Raw genomic sequence first — 22,517 nt, 5'->3', positions numbered from 1 at the left:
GCGCCAGCCATTACACCTGCGCCGTGTTCGTTGTCAGGCCTGCAGTTGGGACACACTGTGCTGACCTTTCCACCTGCTCACTCCACACCATGTGCTACATGCCCCCCCCCCCCCCCCCCCCACATGCAGACCTCGAGCGCCATACCATCCACCGCTACTGCACATCCCTGGTGTCGGGGGCTTCCTGCTCTGCACGCATGGATCTTTGCCTGCCAGTGCTGCATCAACATGTGTTACCTGGCAGGTATCCCAAGCTGCCTGCTCTGCAAGAAGATAACCCTAAGACTTGGTTCACATTAGTGGATCACCTACTGGATATCCACAGTATTTCGGACAATGTTGCCCATTTTGTCTGCCTGGTGAGTCACCTCCACGCTCATCCTGACCTCATCAGCAATCTGCCCCTCTCACCATCCCCCTTGCCCAAGTATTCAACGACAAAAGCACTGCCCATCGAGTGCCTTTGGTGCCCATCAGCAGAGGGTATCCACCACATTATTCAAGATGAACACCTTGACGACCGCATACCTTTGCAGCTTTGGCAGCGCCTTCATCCATTAATTGATGATCAAGCATTACCTGACGCCATGCTTTGGACTTTGTGGATCGTGAAACTGCCTTCGGACATACAACTTCACCTACTATCTCATGTCGCTGACCCTCTTGAAGCTGATCGAGCTTATACTATCATTCGTCACCAACACCGCCTGTCACGGACATCTCCATCACCCTCAGTTGGCATTCCTACATTTTCGGTTCCGCACTCTGCCGGCAGAGGCCAGTGCGCTTTCCTCAGCTGTCTGTCAGGAGCTGCCACCTACAGGAGATACTGCTGTGGCCTCCCGACAGTAGCCAACCTCGCTCGAGCAACAGCCCGAGTGGCCACCACCGATGACACAGCTAACCGCGGCCCCCTCCCACTCCACACCACCTCGCCTCCAAGCTTACCCGCTATGCTGCTGCAATCCTACTTATGGGGACACCACATGCAACTGTCGCATGCCTTGCACTTACCCAAATAATTTCGGTGGGCATATTCAGGTGCCACGTCTCACCATGCTCCTTCACGGCACCTACCATCTGATGCCACACCATTGGCTCCAACGGTGCGATGCCTCTATATCACTGACTTTTCATCGGGCTCTCGCTTTCTCGTTGACACCAGCACCGATGTCAGCATATTTCCGGCCAAGCATGCAGGCAGCATGCTTTCACCTGCTAACATCGCTTTGATTGCTCAAATCACTCTCCTATCATGGTTCTTGGCTCCATTGAGATGTCACTTCACCTATCACCAGTCCACATCTTCCCCTGGACTTTCCATATAGCCAACATGGATGAACCTGTGACTGGGTTGGACTTTCTACGCCATTACAAACTTTCACCTGGCTTGCAGGCTGCCACACTCTGCCACGTGTCTGTTCCATACCTGAACAAGTTCAGCACAACTGCGCTCTCCACCTCCCTGGCTACACTTTCCACATGTTCATGTCTGCTCGAGCGTATTACTACATGGCTCTCTGATTTGTCAGAGGTGTGCACACAAATTGACGTACTCTACACCAAGAACGATGCATTATTCACTCGCATTGCCTCTGTCTCTGCTGAAATGTTACACATACGGCGCACAGTACATAGCCTATCTGCAGAACCACAGCAAGGTGAACCAACACATTCATCTACTCCGTCTTCTCACCACATTGCTCCTGTGTCAAGCATTCCACCAACTGCTGCCATTTCCAAATCGCCACAGATGAATCTCCAAGACACAACTGTTCACGCTACTCAGGATTCCTTGCATCGCGTGGCTTCTGCGCCATGCATTCCTTCATCGACTACAGCTGACACCCTAGCCACTCTGCCCCGACCCTGCAAAGTTAATGAACCGCCATTGCATCTCGACCCCTCTTGCCCCCCCTCCCTGGTCTCACTTTGCAGATATCAGCTATCAGTAATGGCACTTGTCATAGGATTCGTGCCATAGACCTGTATGTTATAAGGCTAGGTGCCTTAATGCTTCCAAACTTCTGCGCCCAAAAGAAATCGTTCAGGATTTGTCGTCTTCAGGTTTCCTCCGCCCCTCCAATAGCAACTAGTCTTCACCTATCCAACTTTTTGCTTAAAAGAACAGCTCCTTACACATTTGCAGGAACTAGAGGTCCCTTGATGCTCGCACAATTATCAATAATGATCCCATTCCTCATATCCAGGATTTCATGCAATGATTACATGGTTCTAAGTTCTTCTCTGTTTTAGATTGTTCGAAGGCATACCATCAAATCCCTATGCATCTGTCGGACATTCCGAAGACGGCCATCATCACACCATTCAGCTTATTTGAATACTGTTACATGCCTTATGAGTTGAAAAATGCTGTGCAGTCATTGGCAGCGGTTGATTGATTCCATTTTGCTACCTCTGCCATTTGCTTTCGCTTACTCTTAGATGACATACTGATCTTTTCCTCCTCTGTTGAGGAGCATTATCAAGTCCACCTTGATGCAGTCCATTTGGCCCTCACTGCCAACGGCATGGTGATCAACGATGATAAATCTCAACTCTGTTCCACATCAGTTACGTTCCTAGGCAATACTGTCTATGGTGATGGCCTCTGACCCATGGAGTCTCATATCAAAACCATAGTTGATCTCCCTCTTCCTAAAGATTATGCTCAACTCCATCGTTTTCTGGATATGGCAAACTTTTATCGCCGATATCCCTCAGGCTGCCTCTGTCCAATTGGCCCTCACCAATGTCCTCGCTGCAAAAACACCACAGGGAGATGGAAGTTGGACTGGACCAAACCTACAGTCGATGCATTTGGTTATCTTAAAACTGCCCTCGCCAAAGCCGTCACACTCGCCCACCGTGACCCTGAGGCTCGTGTTTCGATCATGACTGATGCTAGTGACTCAGCTGTGGGTGCTGTCTCCAAACAGCACAACCGGCGACTCCACCCAACCGCTCCACTTCTCTTCCAAGAAACTGACTAAGAACCAGTGTAAGTGATCGGCTTTTGACTGTGAGCTTCTTGTGATGTACGAGGTGATTAAACACTTTCATAGTGACCTCGAGGGGCAACCTTTCATGATCTACTCAGATGCTAACCACACCATTGAATTTGGATGAGCTCGGCTGCCTTCAGACTGAAGACATTGATATACAGCGACTAGTTTTGGACAATGAGTCATCACTCACTGTCCAACCTCATGTCCTGCACGAGTTGACGACCCCAGTCCTTTACAACTTCTCTAAGGGCACTCCTCGCCACTTGGTACCCTCCGCTCTTCAGTGCAGGGGTTTTTAATTCTTTGCCCAACTTGGCCCATCCTGAAACGCAGGCCACAACGAGGCTGGTTACTGGATGCTTCGTCTAGCCCAGCATGAAGCATGACTGCTGCACATGGACCCGCGTGTGCGTCCCATGCCAGCATAGCAAGGTCGGCAGGCACACTCAATCTCTATTATGCTCCTTTGCTGAAAACATATTTACATAACTGCTTATATTGTGAGCACATTTTTAATATTGTGTGTGGCCACTGTTTTTATGAGAAAAGAACCCAGCCAGGCATGTTCACAAATACACCTTTCTATGTGCTTCAGGGAAACATAAAGGTAATTAGTTTACAGCTGAAATGGAGGAAATTATATTGTTGGAGGTGAACTGCAATCACAAGTGGAATGCTCATGTCCAGCTGAATTAGTTAACTCAAATGGATGATTAATGCAGAAGGTGAGACAACAGTACACAATTCCATTTCATTGTTATAGATGGCACCTCTTGCAACTTTGTCAGAATAACTGGTGCCCACTATGATTTGTAGTTTGAGAACTCCTACAGAATAGTGGATGAGCAGGCAGAAAACAAAATTTTGAATTTAAGTGCTACAAGGTGGTGGCAAGCATAAGAACAGTGAGAGAGAAAAAAGAAAAATCTCGTCAATTTTGAAATACTCAGAATCTCTGTTACTAAATGGCTGAATCTGTTCATGGTTCACAGCACAATGACCTAGCTGAATGTTGCCTATCTAATCGCTTTCAGGGGCAACAAAATTTTTGTTTTCAATATTTTGTATAATTACTGACCACATTTAAAAATTTCGAATGCTGTCACAACCTGCTCATTAAGAGGCATAATCTTATGTCAAAGGTTTAAGACAGTATGACAAGTGTTACAGTTATAAACTATCTATATATCTTGAGGCAGTATAACTCACTGTGTGGAAATACCTGGGCTATACTCATTCAGTATTTGAGATGAAAGCACTTAGTGAATTGCAACATACTTTACACAAAATTTCAAACCGTTACAAAACTTTCTCTTGCTGACACCCACCCAGAATGATTAAAGGAAAAAAAGAGTATTGCTAATTACATTTTTGCTGTTCTTGTGGTAAAACTGCCACATCAGGCATGACATTTTAATTTATTACTTTGTCACTACTACTCTTTTTGGAACACATTTTGCAGACAGTACCCACAGACATCACTGAATGTACTTGGAAACTTATACCAATATGAAATACACAGTTCAGGAGATATGACATCATAAACATTGAGGGGTGTGAAAAACCAGCTTTTGCTTACAGAAGATCATAAATTACACAGACTATATTCATCCAGTGTTTGACAGTGAGAGCACTTAGCATCTCACAACAAACTTTTAAGAAAAATTTGAAACCTCTTCTAAACTTTTACTCACTTACATGCTTAATGTCAAATATATAAGTGATTTATAAAGTAATCAGAAGTTTGAAACTGTTCTATGCATGGATATTCAATTCTTTTTCAGAATCAGGTTTTACTAGGTGTTGGCTAAATAAAGTAAAAAGTAAAGCTGCCACCAACCAAGAACACAGCTAGTTATAGGGGTACCTATGGTTTAATGTGGGGCATGAACCATGGTGTTGCCTAAACAGGAGAACCAATTTCATTAACAAATTCTTTAATGGAGAGGACACTATGAGCTGCATATGGGATGCTGGGTGTGAACTAAATAAGGATATCATGGGCTACTAAGCAGATGAAACCAATAGTACCATTGTCAATTTGAAACTTTAGATCCACAAACCATGAAAAAGGCTGTGAGTCATTTTCTTTGAATTAGACAAAGAATTTAGTTCACAAATTGAAATACATGGCAGCTGGCCTTGATGGCATCATTCACTATCATTTGAAAAGGTAATCCGTCACTGGTTTGAATATCATACTAAATACTATTTCCAGCTGGAAACAGCTAGCATCCGTATCTTAAGCTTGGAAAAGTCACACTATTATGAGAAGAAAAGTTGCTACTCACCGTTTACCATAGATGCTGAGACAGATAGGCACAACAAAAAGATTTTCACACTTGAAGCTTTCGGCCAATGGCCTTTGTCAACAATAGGTACACGTACACACACACACCCTCATGCACACGCAACTCACACACATGACTGTAGTCTCAGGCAACTGAAATCGCACTGCGAGCAGCAGCACCAGTGCATGATGGGAGTGGCGACTGGGTGGGGAAAGGAGGAGGCTGGGGCGGATAGGGGGAGGGATAGTATGGTGGGGATGGCGGACAGTGTAGTGCTGCAGGTTGGGCGGCGGGCTGGGGAGGGGGAGGGGGGGGGAGGGAAGAGCTGAAAAGGAGAGAAGTAGAAATAAATAAATAAATGAAATTAAAAAGGCTGGATGGGTGAGGACAGCAACTAACGAAGGTTGAGGCCAGACCATTATGGGAACATAGGAGGTACTGCAGAGAAAGTTCCCACCTGCGTAAGTCATGGAAAGTTCCCACCTGCATTATTTGGAAAAACTGGTGTTGGTGGGAAGGATCCATATGGCACACGCTGTGAAGCAGTCATTGAAATGAAGAATATCATGTTTGGCAGTGTGTTCAGCAACAGGGTGGGCCACTTGTTTCTTGGTCACAGTTTGTCAGTAGCCATTCATGCGGACAGACAGCTTGTTGGTTGTCATGCCTACACACAATGCAGCACAGCGGTTTGCAGGTTAGCTTGTAGACCACATGATTGGTTTTACAGGTAGCCCTGCCTTCGATGGGATAGGTGATGGTGGTGACTGGACTGGAGTAGGTGGTGGTGGGAGGAAGTATGGGACAGGTCTTGCATCTAGGTCTATTAAGGTCTATTACGGGGCTATGACCATGAGGTATGGAATTGGGAGCATGGGTTGTGTAAGGATCGACGAGTATATTGTGTAGGTGCATACTACGTTCCTGTAACCCTCCTGGCCTTAACCTTCTTTAGTCACTGTCCTCGCCCATCCAGCCCCTTCCCTGCTCCCATTCCAGCACTACACAACCGTCATTCCACCACCACATCCAGTCTTCTTTTTTTATTTTATTTATTTATTTCTGTTTCTCTCCTTTTCCACTACACCCCCCCCCCCCCCCCCCCCGCCGTCCACATTTCTTCCCTGCACGCCCACGCCGCCGCCCAACCTGCCGCACTTCACTGTCCACCATCCCCACCATACTATCCCCCCCCCCCCTTTCCCCGACCCAGCCTCCTCCTTTCCCCCATCCAGTCGGCTACTCCCATCATGCACAGGTGCTGCTGCTCGCAGTGTGGCTTCGGTTGCCTGAGACTACAGTCGTGTGTGTGAGGATTTGTGTTTGTGTGAGTGTGTGTGTGCGTATGTGTAGCTATTGTTGACAAAGGCCATTGGCTGAAAGCTTTAAGTGTGAAAATCTTTTTGTTGTGCCTATCTGTGACTCAGCATCTCCACTATATGGTGAGTAGCAACTTTCTTTCTCATAATATTGTTACAATTCATGCTGGATCTTCCATTGTTTGCTTGGAAAAGTCAACTAGAGATGCCCACTCACATACCAAATGTCTCATCATCCAATTAGTGATGCAGATGAGTTGACAAGATTCCTGCTATTCTTAGCTACTCTCACTGCCAGGGAAGTGAACTTAGAAAAATTAAATTTATATGTGTTACACAAGCAGTAATGAGGCAAATCAGTTAATTTGTTTAGTTTGCATGCAATACATGGAATTGTCACATTTTTAAGTACTCTGCTAGAGACATGAGAGAGAACAATCAATTTATAGAATACTGTTTGTGATTGTGTGATATGTTATACACAAGTGTGACAATGATGAATACTATAATTTTGGCTTATTCCACACAAAACTTTGAAAAATAGGGATCACGTGAGCCACAATCTGAGACAGGTAGCTAAATGGAAGTCTATCATATGAAAAGGGTATATCAAGATGCTGATTTTTTTTGACGTCATCATTTATGTGTGTATAAGGTGCTTCATGCTGCAAGTTAGTGTAATGTTGTTTTCTTCTGTATGTATACCATTTATTTCTTTGAAATTTTGAACAGAATTTCTATTCTTTCTGTGTACTTGAAGGAATCTGAGATATGCTCATACACAAAATTCTGTCATTGCAGCATGTATTAAGATCTTCTGCCAAGATTAATGAAACACCGATGTACCTTGAATATGGCAGAGAAAGAAAGAAAGAAAGCCTATATCAGCACAGTTAGTAAGCACCAAGCATCAGATAAAATCAAAATGTGACCAGCTTGTAGAGACAAACCTTGACTACCTGGCATGCACCTGTGTTGGTCTTTCAACACTGCTCAGTGGATGCTGATGAGGTGTTCGCCTCCTTCTTGGAAGGGGTGAAATCTCATTAGATTCTGGACTTGAGTCAGCATGGTACATCTCTGAAAGAGAATTATTCCTTGTGTGAATCATGTAGCTGTATGCACTTTAGATGAGTTGCTTGAAGATATATGGCTGTTGTTCACAATCCACAGCTTAAATGCATTTTTCAAAATGTTTCAGTTGTTCAAATATAGGTACACAGTGAGAATACTTTTTGTTTTATGCCAAAGATGCAGTACTGTAGCATTTCAGGAAATGTATTTTGGTCAAATGCGACTGTAGTCAAATAGAATTACAATAAAATAAATCTTAAGTTAATTTTTACTTATGAGGCACAAACTGTGACAGAAAACAGACAGATTGTCACAAATCAGCTAATGTGTGACACCAGTGAGTCTTTCATCTAGAATTAGAGAGGAGAGCCATTGGAGGAAACAGTAACAATCAGGAAATATTTAAGGCTGAAAAGCAGACAAATTGTATTTAGTCCCATAAATATTTATTACTATTTGGATTTAGGCTTATTAGGCCATTATCTGGTAACAAAGATTATTGCCTGATCATGGCCTGATAAGTCAAAAATTGATTAGTAATAAACAAATATTAATGGTACAAAATGCAGTTTCCTTGCTTTTCATTCCTATATATGAAATTCTTCTATAAAGAAGTAACAGATAATCCATTAACACAATCAGGCATTATTTAAGAATGGTTTCAGTACCATGGACAAACAAAGATATCAGTCACAGCATACCATTTCACTGTGCCATTTCACTGTGACTCACAAAGGCATGTAACATTTAACAGAATGTCACCTACAGCAATAATTACAGACCATTATAAAAACTTAAACAAGATTGACTCCTATGGAAAGGATAGACTGCTACGCACAGACCATTTAGCTACACAAATTTATTATTATGACTATTATTATATCACATAGAGGAGGCATTGAATCACAGGCTTGTGGTGGGGAGGCCTTAGACTTCTAGCAACATACAGACCCCTGCGACATAAAGACCTTAACTTACCACATCAGTTAATGTAGAGGTTTGTATCAGTGATCAGAAGGCTGTGATAGCAACTGTAACTACGGGTGTGATGAGGAATGTTAAGAATGGTAGAAAAATAAGAGTGACAGGATACAAATTAAAGAGTATCTGAATAGTCAAAATCATATATTCAGGGTTAAGGATGAAGATGTGGAGCAAAAAGAGAAAAAAACTTTAAAAGCATCGTTCAGTATGCCTTAAACCAGTGTGTTCTGAGTAAGGTCTCAAGTAATGGGGAAGACCAACTGTGGTTTAATAGCTGTGCTAGAAAACTGCTGTGTAAACAAAGAGAGCTTCATCACCGATTTAAAAGAAGTGAAAACCTAGCTGACAAACAGAAACTGAATGAAACAAAAGTGAGCCTAGGGAGAGCTGTGAGAGAGGCATACAGTGATTCTGAAAGTAAAATTTTGTCAACCAATCTTAGTAAAGACCCTAAGAGGTCTTGCTCTTGCATAAAATCAGTAAGCATTTCGAAATCCTCCATCCATTCACTCAGTGACCATACTGGCACTGCAGAGAGAAGGTTGAAATACTGAATTTGGTCTTCTGAACTGAACACAGTCCCTCCTTTCAATGATCATATGAACATCAAAATGGCAGAAGTTGAAAAAACCAGTTGTGGAATAGAAAAGCCACTGCAGTCACTTAGTAATGGAAAGGAATCATGCAGGACCAGATGAGATACCTATAAGATCCTACAAAGATAATGTAAAAGAATTTGCTCCCCTTCTAGCAGCAGTTTATCATAGATTACTGGAACAGCGAAAGGTACCTGGTGAGTGGAAAAAGGCACTGGTCATTCCTATTTTCAAGAATGGTCATAGAACAAATGCACTTAATTATAGCCACATATTGTCGATGTCAGTCTGTTGAAGAATTATGGAACATGTTTTATTCTCAAGAATTATGACATTTTTGAAGAAAAAAAAATGCCTCTGTAAAAACCAGCATGGATTCTGCAAACAGAGATTTTACAAAACTCAGCTTGCTCTGCTCCTCCATGTAATCTATAGCACTCTAGACAACAGCACTCAGGTTGGTCCCATGTTCCTTGACTTCGTGAAGGTATTTGACATTATCCCACACTGTCATTTAGTGAAAAAAATGAGCTTACTGAGTATTGGACCAGATTTATGATTGGATTCAAGACTTGCTTGCAGATAGAACTCAACATGTTACATTTAATGGAACAAAATCAACAGACGTAAATGTAATTTCTGGAGTACCCCAAGGAACTGTGATAGGGCCATTACCGGTATGCAGTGTATTTAAATCATCTAGTAGAAATCACTGGAAGCTATTTCAGTCTGTTTGCAAGTGATGCAGCTGTCTGTAAGAAAATAGCAATGCCAGAAGACAGTATTAATTTGCAGGCTGACATGTGGAAGATTGATGAATAGTGCAGGCTCTGGCAGATGCCCCTGAAGGTAAATAAATGTAACATATTGTGAATACATTGGAAAAGAAATCCACTACTGCAGAACTACACTATTGGTGACAAATTGCAGGAAACAGTGTCTACTGTAAAATATCTGGATATAACTGTGTAATGTGACCTAATGTGGATTGACTACATGAAGCAAATACTAGGAAAGGTAGATGCCAGACTGAGAGTCATGGGAAGATTCTTATGGGAATGTAACTCATCCAAGTAGGAAGTGTCGTATAAGACACTTGTTTGGTCGATTTTTGCATATTGCACATCATTATGGGACCCTTACCAGGTAGGAATGACAGAAGAGATAGAGAAGATCCAACAAAGAGTGCTGTGTTTCATCAAAGAATCGTTTATTCAGATGAGATCTTTATAGAGATACTCATTAAACTCCAGCGGCAGACGTTACAAGAGTCACAGGTGGAACAGTTAGTGACACCAGCAGTGCCCTCAGTCACACATGATTAGGTGGCCTGCAGATTATGATGTAAGTGTAGATGGTGTGGGAGGTGTAACAGGATAGAGGTGGATGAAAACAGTGATGTGACCTTTGGGAACTTGCAGGGACATGGTAGGGACAAGATAAGGCTGCAAGAAGCAGCATCAGGTGGGTGTGCTGGGCGGGTGGGGTGGGGTGGGGGGGGGGGGGGAGGTGGGGGGGGGGGGTAGGAATCTTGCCCAGAAAAAGATTAACCATGCATTGCTCATCAGTTGCCTACCATTTTTCACATAACAACAGCCCAGCCGCAGAGGAACACTTCTCTCATGGCTCAGTACCATCCAGGACTGGAGCAGCTCAAACACATTGTCCGCCAGTGTTTTATTTATCTATCAACCTGCCCAGAAATGAGAAATATCCTCCCCACCCCTCCCACAGTGGTATTTTGCCACCCAATCAATCTTTGCAATATCCTTGTCTGTTGTTACTGCACCCTTGTTCCCAACCACTTGCCTCCTGGCTCGTGTTCGTGCAATAGACCCAGATGAAAGACCAATCCGATATTTTCTCTCACTAATATCTTCTCCAGTCTGGTCACTACATATCCTACCGCATCAAAGGCAGGGCCCCCTGTGAAAGCTGCCAAGTAATCCACAAATTTAGCTGAGGTTAACTATGTCATATTCTATGTGGCCATGAACATTAACAAGCAGTCTGTCCACAGGAATGATCACTGCCAAACTATGGCCAATAGGCAGCGGACCATCCAGTTGTTGAATGTTCTGCACAACATGGTATACTTCAATCTAATGACTTAATGACTGCTTCTGAGCCTGTGCCATCTGGATTCTTCCCACTAACACCAGCTTTTCTTAAGTATGCAAGTTGGAACTCTCCCTACAACATATTCTTCATTCCCTTAATTCCCCTGGCATCAACCTTCACTACTCTCTATCCTTCACAGCCTATCCCCTTTCCACTACAGAACACACACGCCATCTATCTTACCAGTGCACCTACAGATCCTTTCCACTTCCCATTCCCCCCCACCCCCACACCACCACCACCACCCAAGCACAGTCTCCTAGTGCTGCACCCTGTCCCCAACATGCCTGCCTCTGTATACTACAACAGGAAGCACTAGCACTTCACATCACCCATACCCTGCTATCCCTTCCCTTCCCATGTGTGGATTGCTGCTCATGTCAGATGCTCAGAATGATGGTCATATCAGACACAGTCACAGTTGGGCTTTAGTGCCCAGAGACAGTGGCCATGTAAGTGTGAGCTGTGTGAATGTGTGAGAGTTATACTTCTGATAAAAAAAACTCTGTCAAAAACCTTAAATAGTTCTCATATTCTTTTTCAGTGTGCGTGTCTGCCACTCGACACCTCCCCTATGTGGCAAGTAGCAATCTATCCTTTCCATATTGTTGTTATTCTATCCTGGACTTTCCATTGCAAGATTAAGTTCTCTCATACACCTATCTACAGATAATTTGCAAAGACACAGTGACTCAAGGAAGGCAACAAAGTCATGGACATCAACAACATATAAAAGTATTCCAGCATATCCTACCTCCTTCAAAATATCCAGCTTTTTCCAGAATTCAAATATTAATAGGGCCTTATATGCTGATTAATTAATAACAAATATGACAACAGTTAATACACGACACATGGGTACATGCAGATTGAAAAAGACAACAGTGGGATTTATGAACTTATCTGTATAAACTGATATGTATAAAAGTAGTTCCAACAAAACATTTATATGACTATATTGTAATATTTATATAATGGAAGGAAACATTCCACGTGGGAAAAATTATATATAAAAACAAAGATGAGGTGACTTACCGAACAAAAGCGCTGGCAGGTCGATAGACACACAAACAAACACAAACACACACACAAAATTCAAGCTTTCGCAACAAACTGTTGCCTCATCAGGAAAGAGGGAAGGAGAGGGGAAGACGAAAGGAAGTGAGTTGTAAGGGAGAGGGTAAGGAGTCATTCCAATCCCGGGAGCGGAAAGACTTACCTTAGGGGGAAAAAAGGACAGGTATACACTCGCACACACGCACATATCCATCCACACATACAGACACAAGCAGACATATTTAAAGACAAAGAGTTTGGGCAGAGATGTCAGTCGAGGCAGAAGTGTAGAGGCAAAGAAGTTGTTGAAAGACAGGTGAGGTATGAGTGGCGGCAACTTGAAATTAGCGGAGATTGAGGCCTGGCGGATGACGAGAAGAAAGGATATACTGAAGGGCAAGTTCCCATCTCCGGAGTTCGGATAGGTTGGTGTTGGTGGGAAGTATCCAGATAACCCGGACGGTGTAACACTGTGCCAAGATGTGCTGGCTGTGCACCAGGGCATGTTTAGCCACAGGGTGATCCTCATTACCAACAAACACTGTCTGCCTGTGTCCATTCATGCGAATGGACAGTTTGTTGCTGGTCATTCCCACATAGAATGCATCACAGTGTAGGCAGGTCAGTTGGTAAATCACGTGGGTGCTTTCACACGTGGCTCTGCCTCTGATCGTGTACACCTTCCGGGTTACAGGACTGGAGTAGGTGGTGGTGGGAGGGTGCATGGGACAGGTTTTGCATCGGGGGCGGTTACAAGGATAGGAGCCAGAGGATAGGGAAGGTGGTTTGGGGATTTCATAGGGATGAACTAACAGGTTACAAAGGTTAGGTGGACGGCGGAAAGACACTCTTGGCGGAGTGGGGAGGATTTCATGAAGGATGGATCTCATTTCAGGGCAGGATTTGAGGAAGTCGTATCCCTGCTGGAGAGCCACATTCAGAGTCTGGTCCAGTCCCGGAAAGTATCCTGTCACAAGTGGGGCACTTTTGTGGTTCTTCTGTGGGGGATTCTGGGTTTGAGGGGACGAGGAAGTGGCTCTGGTTATTTGCTTCTGTACCAGGTCGGGAGGGTAGTTGCGGGATGCGAAAGCTGTTTTCAGGTTGTTGGTGTAATGATTCAGGGATTCCGGACTGGAGCAGATTCGTTTGCCACGAAGACCTAGGCTGTAGGGAAGGGACCGTTTGATGTGGAATGGGTGGCAGCTGTCATAATGGAGGTACTGTTGCTTGTTGGTGGGTTTGATGTGGACGGACGTGTGAAGTTGGCCATTGGACAGGTGGAGGTCAACGTCAAGGAAAGTTGACGTTGACCTCCACCTGTCCAATGGCCAACTTCACACGTCCGTCCACATCAAACCCACCAACAAGCAACAGTACCTCCATTATGACAGCTGCCACCCATTCCACATCAAACGGTCCCTTCCCTACAGCCTAGGTCTTCGTGGCAAACGAATCTGCTCCAGTCCGGAATCCCTGAATCATTACACCAACAACCTGAAAACAGCTTTCGCATCCCGCAACTACCCTCCCGACCTGGTACAGAAGCAAATAACCAGAGCCACTTCCTCGTCCCCTCAAACCCAGAATCCCCCACAGAAGAACCACAAAAGTGCCCCACTTGTGACAGGATACTTTCCGGGACTGGACCAGACTCTGAATGTGGCTCTCCAGCAGGGATACGACTTCCTCAAATCCTGCCCTGAAATGAGATCCATCCTTCATGAAATCCTCCCCACTCCGCCAAGAGTGTCTTTCCGCCGTCCACCTAACCTTCGTAACCTGTTAGTTCATCCCTATGAAATCCCCAAACCACCTTCCCTATCCTCTGGCTCCTATCCTTGTAACCGCCCCCGATGCAAAACCTGTCCCATGCACCCTCCCACCACCACCTACTCCAGTCCTGTAACCCGGAAGGTGTACACGATCAGAGGCAGAGCCACGTGTGAAAGCACCCACGTGATTTACCAACTGACCTGCCTACACTGTGATGCATTCTATGTGGGAATGACCAGCAACAAACTGTCCATTCGCATGAATGGACACAGGCAGACAGTGTTTGTTGGTAATGAGGATCACCCTGTGGCTAAACATGCCTTGGTGCACAGCCAGCACATCTTGGCACAGTGTTACACCGTCCGGGTTATCTGGATACTTCCCACCAACACCAACCTATCCGAACTCCGGAGATGGGAACTTGCCCTTCAGTATATCCTCTCTTCTCGTCATCCGCCAGGCCTCAATCTCCGCTAATTTCAAGTTGCCGCCACTCATACCTCACCTGTCTTTCAACAACTTCTTTGCCTCTACACTTCTGCCTCGACTGACATCTCTGCCCAAACTCTTTGTCTTTAAATATGTCTGCTTGTGTCTGTATGTGTGGATGGATATGTGCGTGTGTGCGAGTGTATACCTGTCCTTTTTTCCCCCTAAGGTAAGTCTTTCCGCTCCCGGGATTGGAATGACTCCTTACCCTCTCCCTTAAAACCCACTTCCTTTCGTCTTCCCCTCTCCTTCCCTCTTTCCTGATGAGGCAACAGTTTGTTGCGAAAGCTTGAATTTTGTGTGTGTGTTTGTGTTTGTTTGTGTGTCTATCGACCTGCCAGCGCTTTTGTTCGGTAAGTCACCTCATCTTTGTTTTTATATATTGTAATATTTAGGTATATAAATCCTTCAGTTGCTTCACATGTAATGTTTATATTGTATAGTGTCCTTAGTTTAGGTGCTGTAGTTTGGGACACTGTTGTGTTTTGTCATTTATGGACATTTAGATACATCCACAGTTATATTGAGTAAGGAATGCATCTATTGTTAACAATCATCTATTTGTAATTTAATACACATTGTGTTGTTGTTGCTGCTGCTGCTGCTGTTGTTGTTTTTGTGGTCTGCAGTCTGAAGACTGCTTCGATACAGCTTTCCATGCTAGTTTATTGTGGGCCAGCCTCTTCATATCTGTCTAACTACTGCAACCTACATCTATTTGAATCTTTTTGCTGCGGTCAAGCCATGGCGACAGGCAACACTAGCATCTTCCCTCACCCATACCCTGCTATCTCTCCCCTCCCATGTGTGGATTGCTGCTCATGTCAGATGCACAGATTGCTGGTCACATCAGACGTAGTCACAGTTGGGCTTTGGTGCCCGGAGACAGTGGCCACGTGTGTGTGAGTTTTGTGAATGCATGAGAGCTGTACTTCTGATGAAAGACTTTGTCCAAAAGCTTAAATATTTTTTGTATTATTTTTCATTGTGCCTGTCAGCAAGTCAACAACAACTCTATGTGGTGAGTAGCAGTCTATCCTTTCCACATTATACATATTATACAATTTTTGCAACCTCTCCCCCTTCTGCACACACACATTCCATCACCAAATTCACAATTCCTTGGTACCTGAGAATGTGTCCTACCAACCTATCCCTTCTTTCAGTCAAGTTGTGCCATAAATTGCTTTTCTCTCCAATTTGACTTAGTATGTCATCATTAGTTACTGAATCTTGGGCATTATTCTGCTGTCCCACATTTCAAAAGCTTCTGTTCTTTACTTATATGAACTGTTCAGACAATGGAATAACATCAATATTATGAGAAGAATAGATCGCTACTCACCATATAATGGAGATGTTATTCGTAGATAGGCACAACAAAAAGACTGTCAAATATGTAAGCTTACTGCCTTCATCTGAATTAGACAGTGCACACACACACACACACACACACACACACACACATACACACACACAGGTGCAACTCGCACACACGACCATTGCCTCTGTCCACCAAAGTCAGTCATCTCAGCGGCCATTGACTGTGGCCGTGTGTGTGTGTGTGTGTGTGTGTGTGTGTGTGTGTGTGTGTGTGTGTGTGTGTGTGTCCCTTTAATTTCCCTATAGGTGGCATCTAGTTTTTCTATTGTCACGCTTACATCTACTGCCTTGCTTTTCTAGTCTAGCCATCCTGCTTTATCATTTTCCTCTTTCTGTCAGTCTCACCTTTTAGACACCTGACCAGGTGAGCCAAAAAGAAAGAACAGATTTCAGTTGTTTATTACAAACTATAAAAAATAGAAACAAAGTGTGCATGTCACTAGACAGAAGGAAGTTCAGAGTTTTGACACATCTGCATTGTTGTTTGACTGTAGTAGCATCACAAGAGAAATCACTTTGCGTGTTGTAATTCACACGAACTCAATCTATTTTTCAGCTGCAATGTGCATTACGCAATCGATTCAGCAAGAAGCATCTCTGCACAAGCAGATTTTTGACTGGCATCCAAAAGTCTTGGAAACTGGTTGCACATGTGAAGGGAAGAGCAGTGGTCAGCCACATGTCTGATGAAAACATGGAGCCTATCCGAGATGCATTCACATGCAGCCCTCAGAAGTCTACAAGATGGGCTGGCAAGGAACTTCCAGCTTCCTCAAACAACAATGTTGGATGCTCTGAAACAATGCTTCCATATGAAGCCTTACAACTTGCAGTTACTGCAGCAATTGTGTCCCAGTCACAATAACAGAAGGTATGAATTTTTTATTTCAGTTCTCCAGATATGGTAGAGATCACTTTTGCCAAATGGTTCATCTTTTTGGATGAATCTACATTTCATTTACCAGGTATAGTAAGCCACCATATTGTAAGAATCTGGGATCACAAAATTCTGGCATCGTCGGCAAATATGAAAGAGACCCACTGAAACTGAATGTGTTTGTGCCACTTCTGTTCACAAAGTTTATGCACCTTTCTTTTTTGTAGAGAAAACTGTGACAGGAATGTCATACCTGGACCTACTGCAAAATTAGTTGTTTCCTCAGCTTCACGAAGATTACAATGATTTCATTTTTTTACATGACAGCACCCTGCCTCACTTTCACCTTGAAGTGTGGCATTGTGTTAACACAATGTTGAACTGAAAGAAGTGGACAACAAGATCTTGTTCATTGCTTTTGGCCTCCCAGGTCACTGGATCTCACACCGTGTGATTTTTTTTTCTTTTTTCCTTTTTTTTCTGTGGGGGTACAGAAAAGACAGAGTCTTATGGCAGCTACTCTTCAAGAGCTGAGAAATCGAATTATTGAAGCTGTTGACTCGATAAACAGGGACCTCTTGATTCATGTGTGGAATGAAATGGAATACCATTTCAACATTTCTCAAGCAATGCATGTTGCTCATCTTGAGTGTATGATATAGTGTCTACGTAAACATAAACCTTCCTCTGTCCATTGATGTGCACAGTGTTTTCCTATCTTTTGTAGTATGTCTACATTAAACAATTGAAATCTCTCCCTCTCTCTCTCTCTCTCTCTCTCTCTCTCTCTCTTTAAAAAAAAGAATCACCCTGTATTGACTTTGCTTGCTTCCTTTTCTGCATTTTTAAATTTCCTTCTTTCATTAGTTATATTCAATATTTCATACGTTATCATGGATTTCAACTGTCCTTGTCTTTTTACCTATTTAATCTTTTGCTGCCTCCACTATTTCATTTTTCAAAGCCACCCATTCATCTTCTGCTATATTCCTTTCCCCTGTTGTAGTCAGTCATTGCCTAATACTACCTCTGAAATTCCAACATCTTCACTAGCATATCCAAAGGAGACAGTTTAGCCTCCTAATTGGAAAAGTTTTCTTCCCACAAAATAGTCCCTTTTCTTTTGGTGTGTTAGAACTGTCATATGTGTATCTTATGAGTGTAAGTGACTAATGAAGATGTCTATAGTATGATGTCGTCTTTGTTTCATATGTTAATGAGAGAGGAAATAGGGTGAGACTGAGTGTCAGCACCTAGACCAAACCTCTCAAATAGCTCCAAGGGGCCACCGAGCATACCACCTCTCCTCTGCTTGCTACCTCTCCTCTGCTTGCTAGCCAAATGCTGACAGTAAAAATATTTTTTGCTTGTCAAGCACCACCATAGAGGGATCCATCAGCAGCCTTAGCTACAGAGACAGGTAATGTTTGATATACATATAATGAATTAGTAATACCAACCTAAGCTTCTTGCAGCAGTTTTCTTTATGGGTGTCCTGTAACTACTAAGTACAGATGGGCTACCACTTGAGTCAGTCTCTGAGTTGTGACATACTTCAAATTTTCTTTCATGCTCATTTGCATTGTTATGTCTGTGAAGGCTGGACACTGTTACTGATGGCTGTCTGCAGTCTCCTGAAACAGGAACACTAGATATATAGATTACTTGCAGTGTGAAAGGTATAGTTACAGTGAGATGCTCAGAAGAATTGCATCACCTGACCATGGTATTATTGCACTTGGCCTTCCAAGGCTGTTGTTCGAAACATGCAGTGACATTGCAGTAAACAAGTGCAGTGGTGACTAAGGAAAATTCATCACAGTGTGAATGCCTTCAGGAAAGTGTGTATATATAATAATAATAATAATAATAATAATAAAGATTTTATTGTCTTTAGGCCATTACAGCAATTGACAACGTCAAATGAAGTTACAATTTATAATACAGTGTGATAAGGTATTGACTACTTAAATATTTTAGCTTATATTACAATCAATGTACAGTGGGTCATCTGTTAGATTACTGCATTTTACAGTTGAAGAATTCATTGATATCATAGAATGGGTGGGCAATAAACCATTCATGCAGTCTTTCTTTGAATGTATGTTCAGGAAGATCCTGTATGGCATGTGGCAGCTTATTAAATAGCTTGTGCCCTGTGACTTCATAGCTATTTATTGATTTTGATAGTCTGTGGTAAGGCGTGTATATGTGTTTGATGCTTCTTGTGTTGTAACAATGTACATTTTCTCTACGTTTCACATCTTGTAGGTTCTTCTTCGTAAAGATTAAGACATTGTATATATAGAGGTTTATTACAGTCATAATTTTTTGTTTAGTAAATAAGGGTTTGCAGTGAGCCTTATGTGAAGAATTTGTAATTATCCTAATGGCTTTCTTCTGCAATAATAGGATGTCATGTATATGACTACAGTTACCCCACAAGATAATGCCATAGGATATATCAAGTGGTTCAGCATATCCTCTAGAAATATCACAATAAAAACTCGAGATAAGCCAACTGAAGTGCCCTCACTCCCAAGTGCAATAATATTGTGGTCAAGTAATATTTTCTCTCTGGCTCTTTATCATTTTACTGTGTGGAACACATTGTTTGCAAGCAGATTTGATACTTTCTCTTGTCACTGTTCCTAATATGTTAACTTGTTTAGTCCACGTGCCTACTTCACTCTACAGACGTGTTAAAATGCACTCTCACATGCTGTTCAGTTCCATGTAATATTTTACATCTTTCATCAGTTCCATAACAATTGGGAACATTATTTAACCACTACAATTTCAAAATACCACATGAGAGTGTAATTACAGCTTTCAGACTGGAGCACACTTTTTGTGAGTCAGGCAATCAGGTTAGGGCTTGGTTATTATTGTGATTGCTGAAACACGTCTCAGAAGCAAGTTAAATGCAAAATGAGTTTCTCAGTGAAAATATACCAATGGAATAATGCTTGCTATGTTGTGTGTGATTTCCATTGTTGTTTTTTTTATACTGCAATTGATCCTCTCATACAATGAAAAAGAGAGTTCTATTTTTGAAAGTATTGGTTTCCCTGTAGACATTTGTAGAGTTTATATACGAGTCTGAAAACCCAGAAATTGAATGTGGAAAGAAAACATTGTTCATTGGGAGTCTCAAAAGCTCACTAGCAAGAAACATCAGTTTTCTGTGAGACAAGCAAAAGTTTCATATTTTGTATGAGATTTATCAGTTGTAGCTAATATTTTTATGATACTTCTGTTGGTGAGTTGCACAAGGCAAAGCGAAAATTGATACAATATTTCTAGGCTACATAGCAAGTACTTCAGCTGGTTGTTGTTGTTGTTCTGCATAATTACTGTCAGCTTCATCCACTAAAACCTGTCCACAGTACCCAAACCATAGTCCCCTCTTCAATTCTTACACCCCACGATTCATCTACATATATACTCTTTAAACCATATTATGGTGTGTGGCAGAGGGTACTTCAAGAACTACTGGGGAGAAGCAGTCTGGTTGGTGGGGGTAAGGAGGAGGCTGGGGTGAGGAGGAGGAGGAGGGCCTCCTTCCACTTAAAAAATCACACAGAACATGAGTGGAGGACAGTAAAGTCTTCTTCGTGGGAGCATACAGAGATAAGGTGGAGAGAGGGTAGGGAAGCTAGGTGCTGTCAGGATGTTGGCCTGAGAGTGGAGTGGAGCCAATAAAGGAGAGAAGTAAGAAGACTGTGGGTGAATTTGTGGAATAGAGGGCTATGGAATGGCAACAGGGAAAGGATAGGTGGGTGAAGGACAATGACTATTATTAATGAAGGCTGAGGCCAGAAGGGTACGGAAACATAGGATAAATTGCAGGGAGAGTTCCCACTTCCACAATTCAGAAATGCTGGTATTGGTAAGAAGGGCCCAGAAGGCTGTGAAGCATTCATTAGAATGAAGAACGTTGTGATAGGCAGCTTGCTCAGCAACTGGGTGGTCCATCTGCTTCTTGGCTACATCTACATCTACGTGATTACTGTACTATTCACAATAAAGTGCCTGGCGGAGTGTTCAGTGAACCACCTTCAAGCTGTCTCTCTTCCGTTCCACTCTCGAACAGCACACGGGAAAAATGAGCTCTTAAATTTTTCTGTGCGAGCCCTGATTTCTCTTATTTTATCATGGTGATCATTTCTCCCTGTGTAGATGGGTGCCAACAGAATGTTTTCGCAATCGGAGGAGAAAACTGGTGGTTGAAATTTCATCAGAAGATCCCATCGCAACGAAAAACACCTTTGTTTTAATGATTGCCACTCCAATTCAGGTATCATGTCTGTGACACTATCTCCCCTATTTCACGATAATACAAAATGGTCTGCCCTGCTTTGTACTTTTTTGATGTCTTCCATCAGTCCCACCTGATGCGGATCCCACACCGCACAGCAATACTCCAGAGTAGGGTGGACAAGCAGGGTGTAAGCAGTCTCTTTAGTAGACCGGTTGCTCCTTCTAAGTTTTCTACCAATGAATTGCAGTCTTTGGTTAGCTCTACCCACAATTTGATCTATGTAATTGTTCCAATTTAGGTTATTTGTAATTGTAATCCCTAAGTATTTAGCTGAATTTACAGCCTTCAGATTTGTGTGACTTATCGCGTAATCGAAATTTAGCTGATTTCTTTTAGTACTCATGTGAATAACTTCACACTTTTCCTTATTCAGGGTCAATTGCCACTTTTAGCACCATACAGATATCTTATCTAAATCAGCAGAACCCGGAAACCCACCACTCGATGGCACAAGTCAAGGAATCAGCAGCCTACACAGCCACAGAACCACCTGAGCCTCTGATTCAGACCCTCCACTCAGCTCTGCACCAAAGGACCACAGTCTGTTCTATCGACAATGCTCCAGATGGTGAGCTCTGCCTTAATCTTGGAAGCAAGACTGGCAGTCTTTACCATTTCTGCTAGCCGCCCGAAACCAGACAGAATCTGCTCCGATCCAAAGTGACACACGTCATTGGTACCGACATGAGCCACCACCTGCAGTTGGCTGCACCCTGTACTCTTCATGGCATCCATAAACACCCTTTCCACATCCGGAAAGACTCCGCCCAGAATGCACACTGAGTGCACACTGGCTTCCTTCCCCTCCTTGGCAGCCATGTTCCTAAGGGGCCCCGATACGTGCATCCCCATGTTGGATGGCCATTCCTGTGCTCAGACAACCTTTTGGTCATCATGCCCACATAGAATGAAGCACAACAGTTGCAGTTTAGCTTGTAGATCATATGACAGGTTTCACAGCTAGCCCTGCTTTTGCTGGGATAGGTGGTGCTTGTGACTGTACTGGAGTAGGTGATGGTGAAAGGATGTATGGGACAGGTCTATTAGAGTGATATTAGCCATGAGGCAAGCTGTTGGGAGCAGGGATTGTATAGGGATGGACAAGCATATTCTCTGGGCAGTGGAATACTACTGTGAGAGGGGTGAGCAGGATGGTGGGTAGGAGATTCTTCATTTCAGGGCATGATCAGAGGTGGTCGAAATCCTGCCACAGAATGTGATT

At 43.2% G+C, this 22,517-nt stretch overlaps 1 protein-coding gene across 1 annotated transcript in view; it reads right to left on the bottom strand.

Annotated features, from left to right (window-relative positions):
* LOC126456738 (Down syndrome cell adhesion molecule-like protein Dscam2) overlaps positions 1–22,517 on the bottom strand; it is a 427,689-nt gene that overhangs the window by 18,670 nt on the left and 386,502 nt on the right. The window contains exons 33-34 of the mRNA XM_050092487.1: positions 18,432–18,605; positions 7,578–7,698 (exon numbers count right to left, since the gene is read on the bottom strand). Of these exons, the coding sequence (XP_049948444.1) occupies positions 7,578–7,698; positions 18,432–18,605 (295 nt within the window). The remainder of the gene's footprint in view (positions 1–7,577; positions 7,699–18,431; positions 18,606–22,517) is intronic.

This window comes from Schistocerca serialis, chromosome 1 (genome assembly GCF_023864345.2).
Source record: "Schistocerca serialis cubense isolate TAMUIC-IGC-003099 chromosome 1, iqSchSeri2.2, whole genome shotgun sequence".
In the NCBI taxonomy this organism is placed as follows: Eukaryota; Metazoa; Arthropoda; class Insecta; order Orthoptera; family Acrididae; genus Schistocerca; species Schistocerca serialis.
This window is presented reverse-complemented; position numbering and strand designations above follow the sequence as displayed.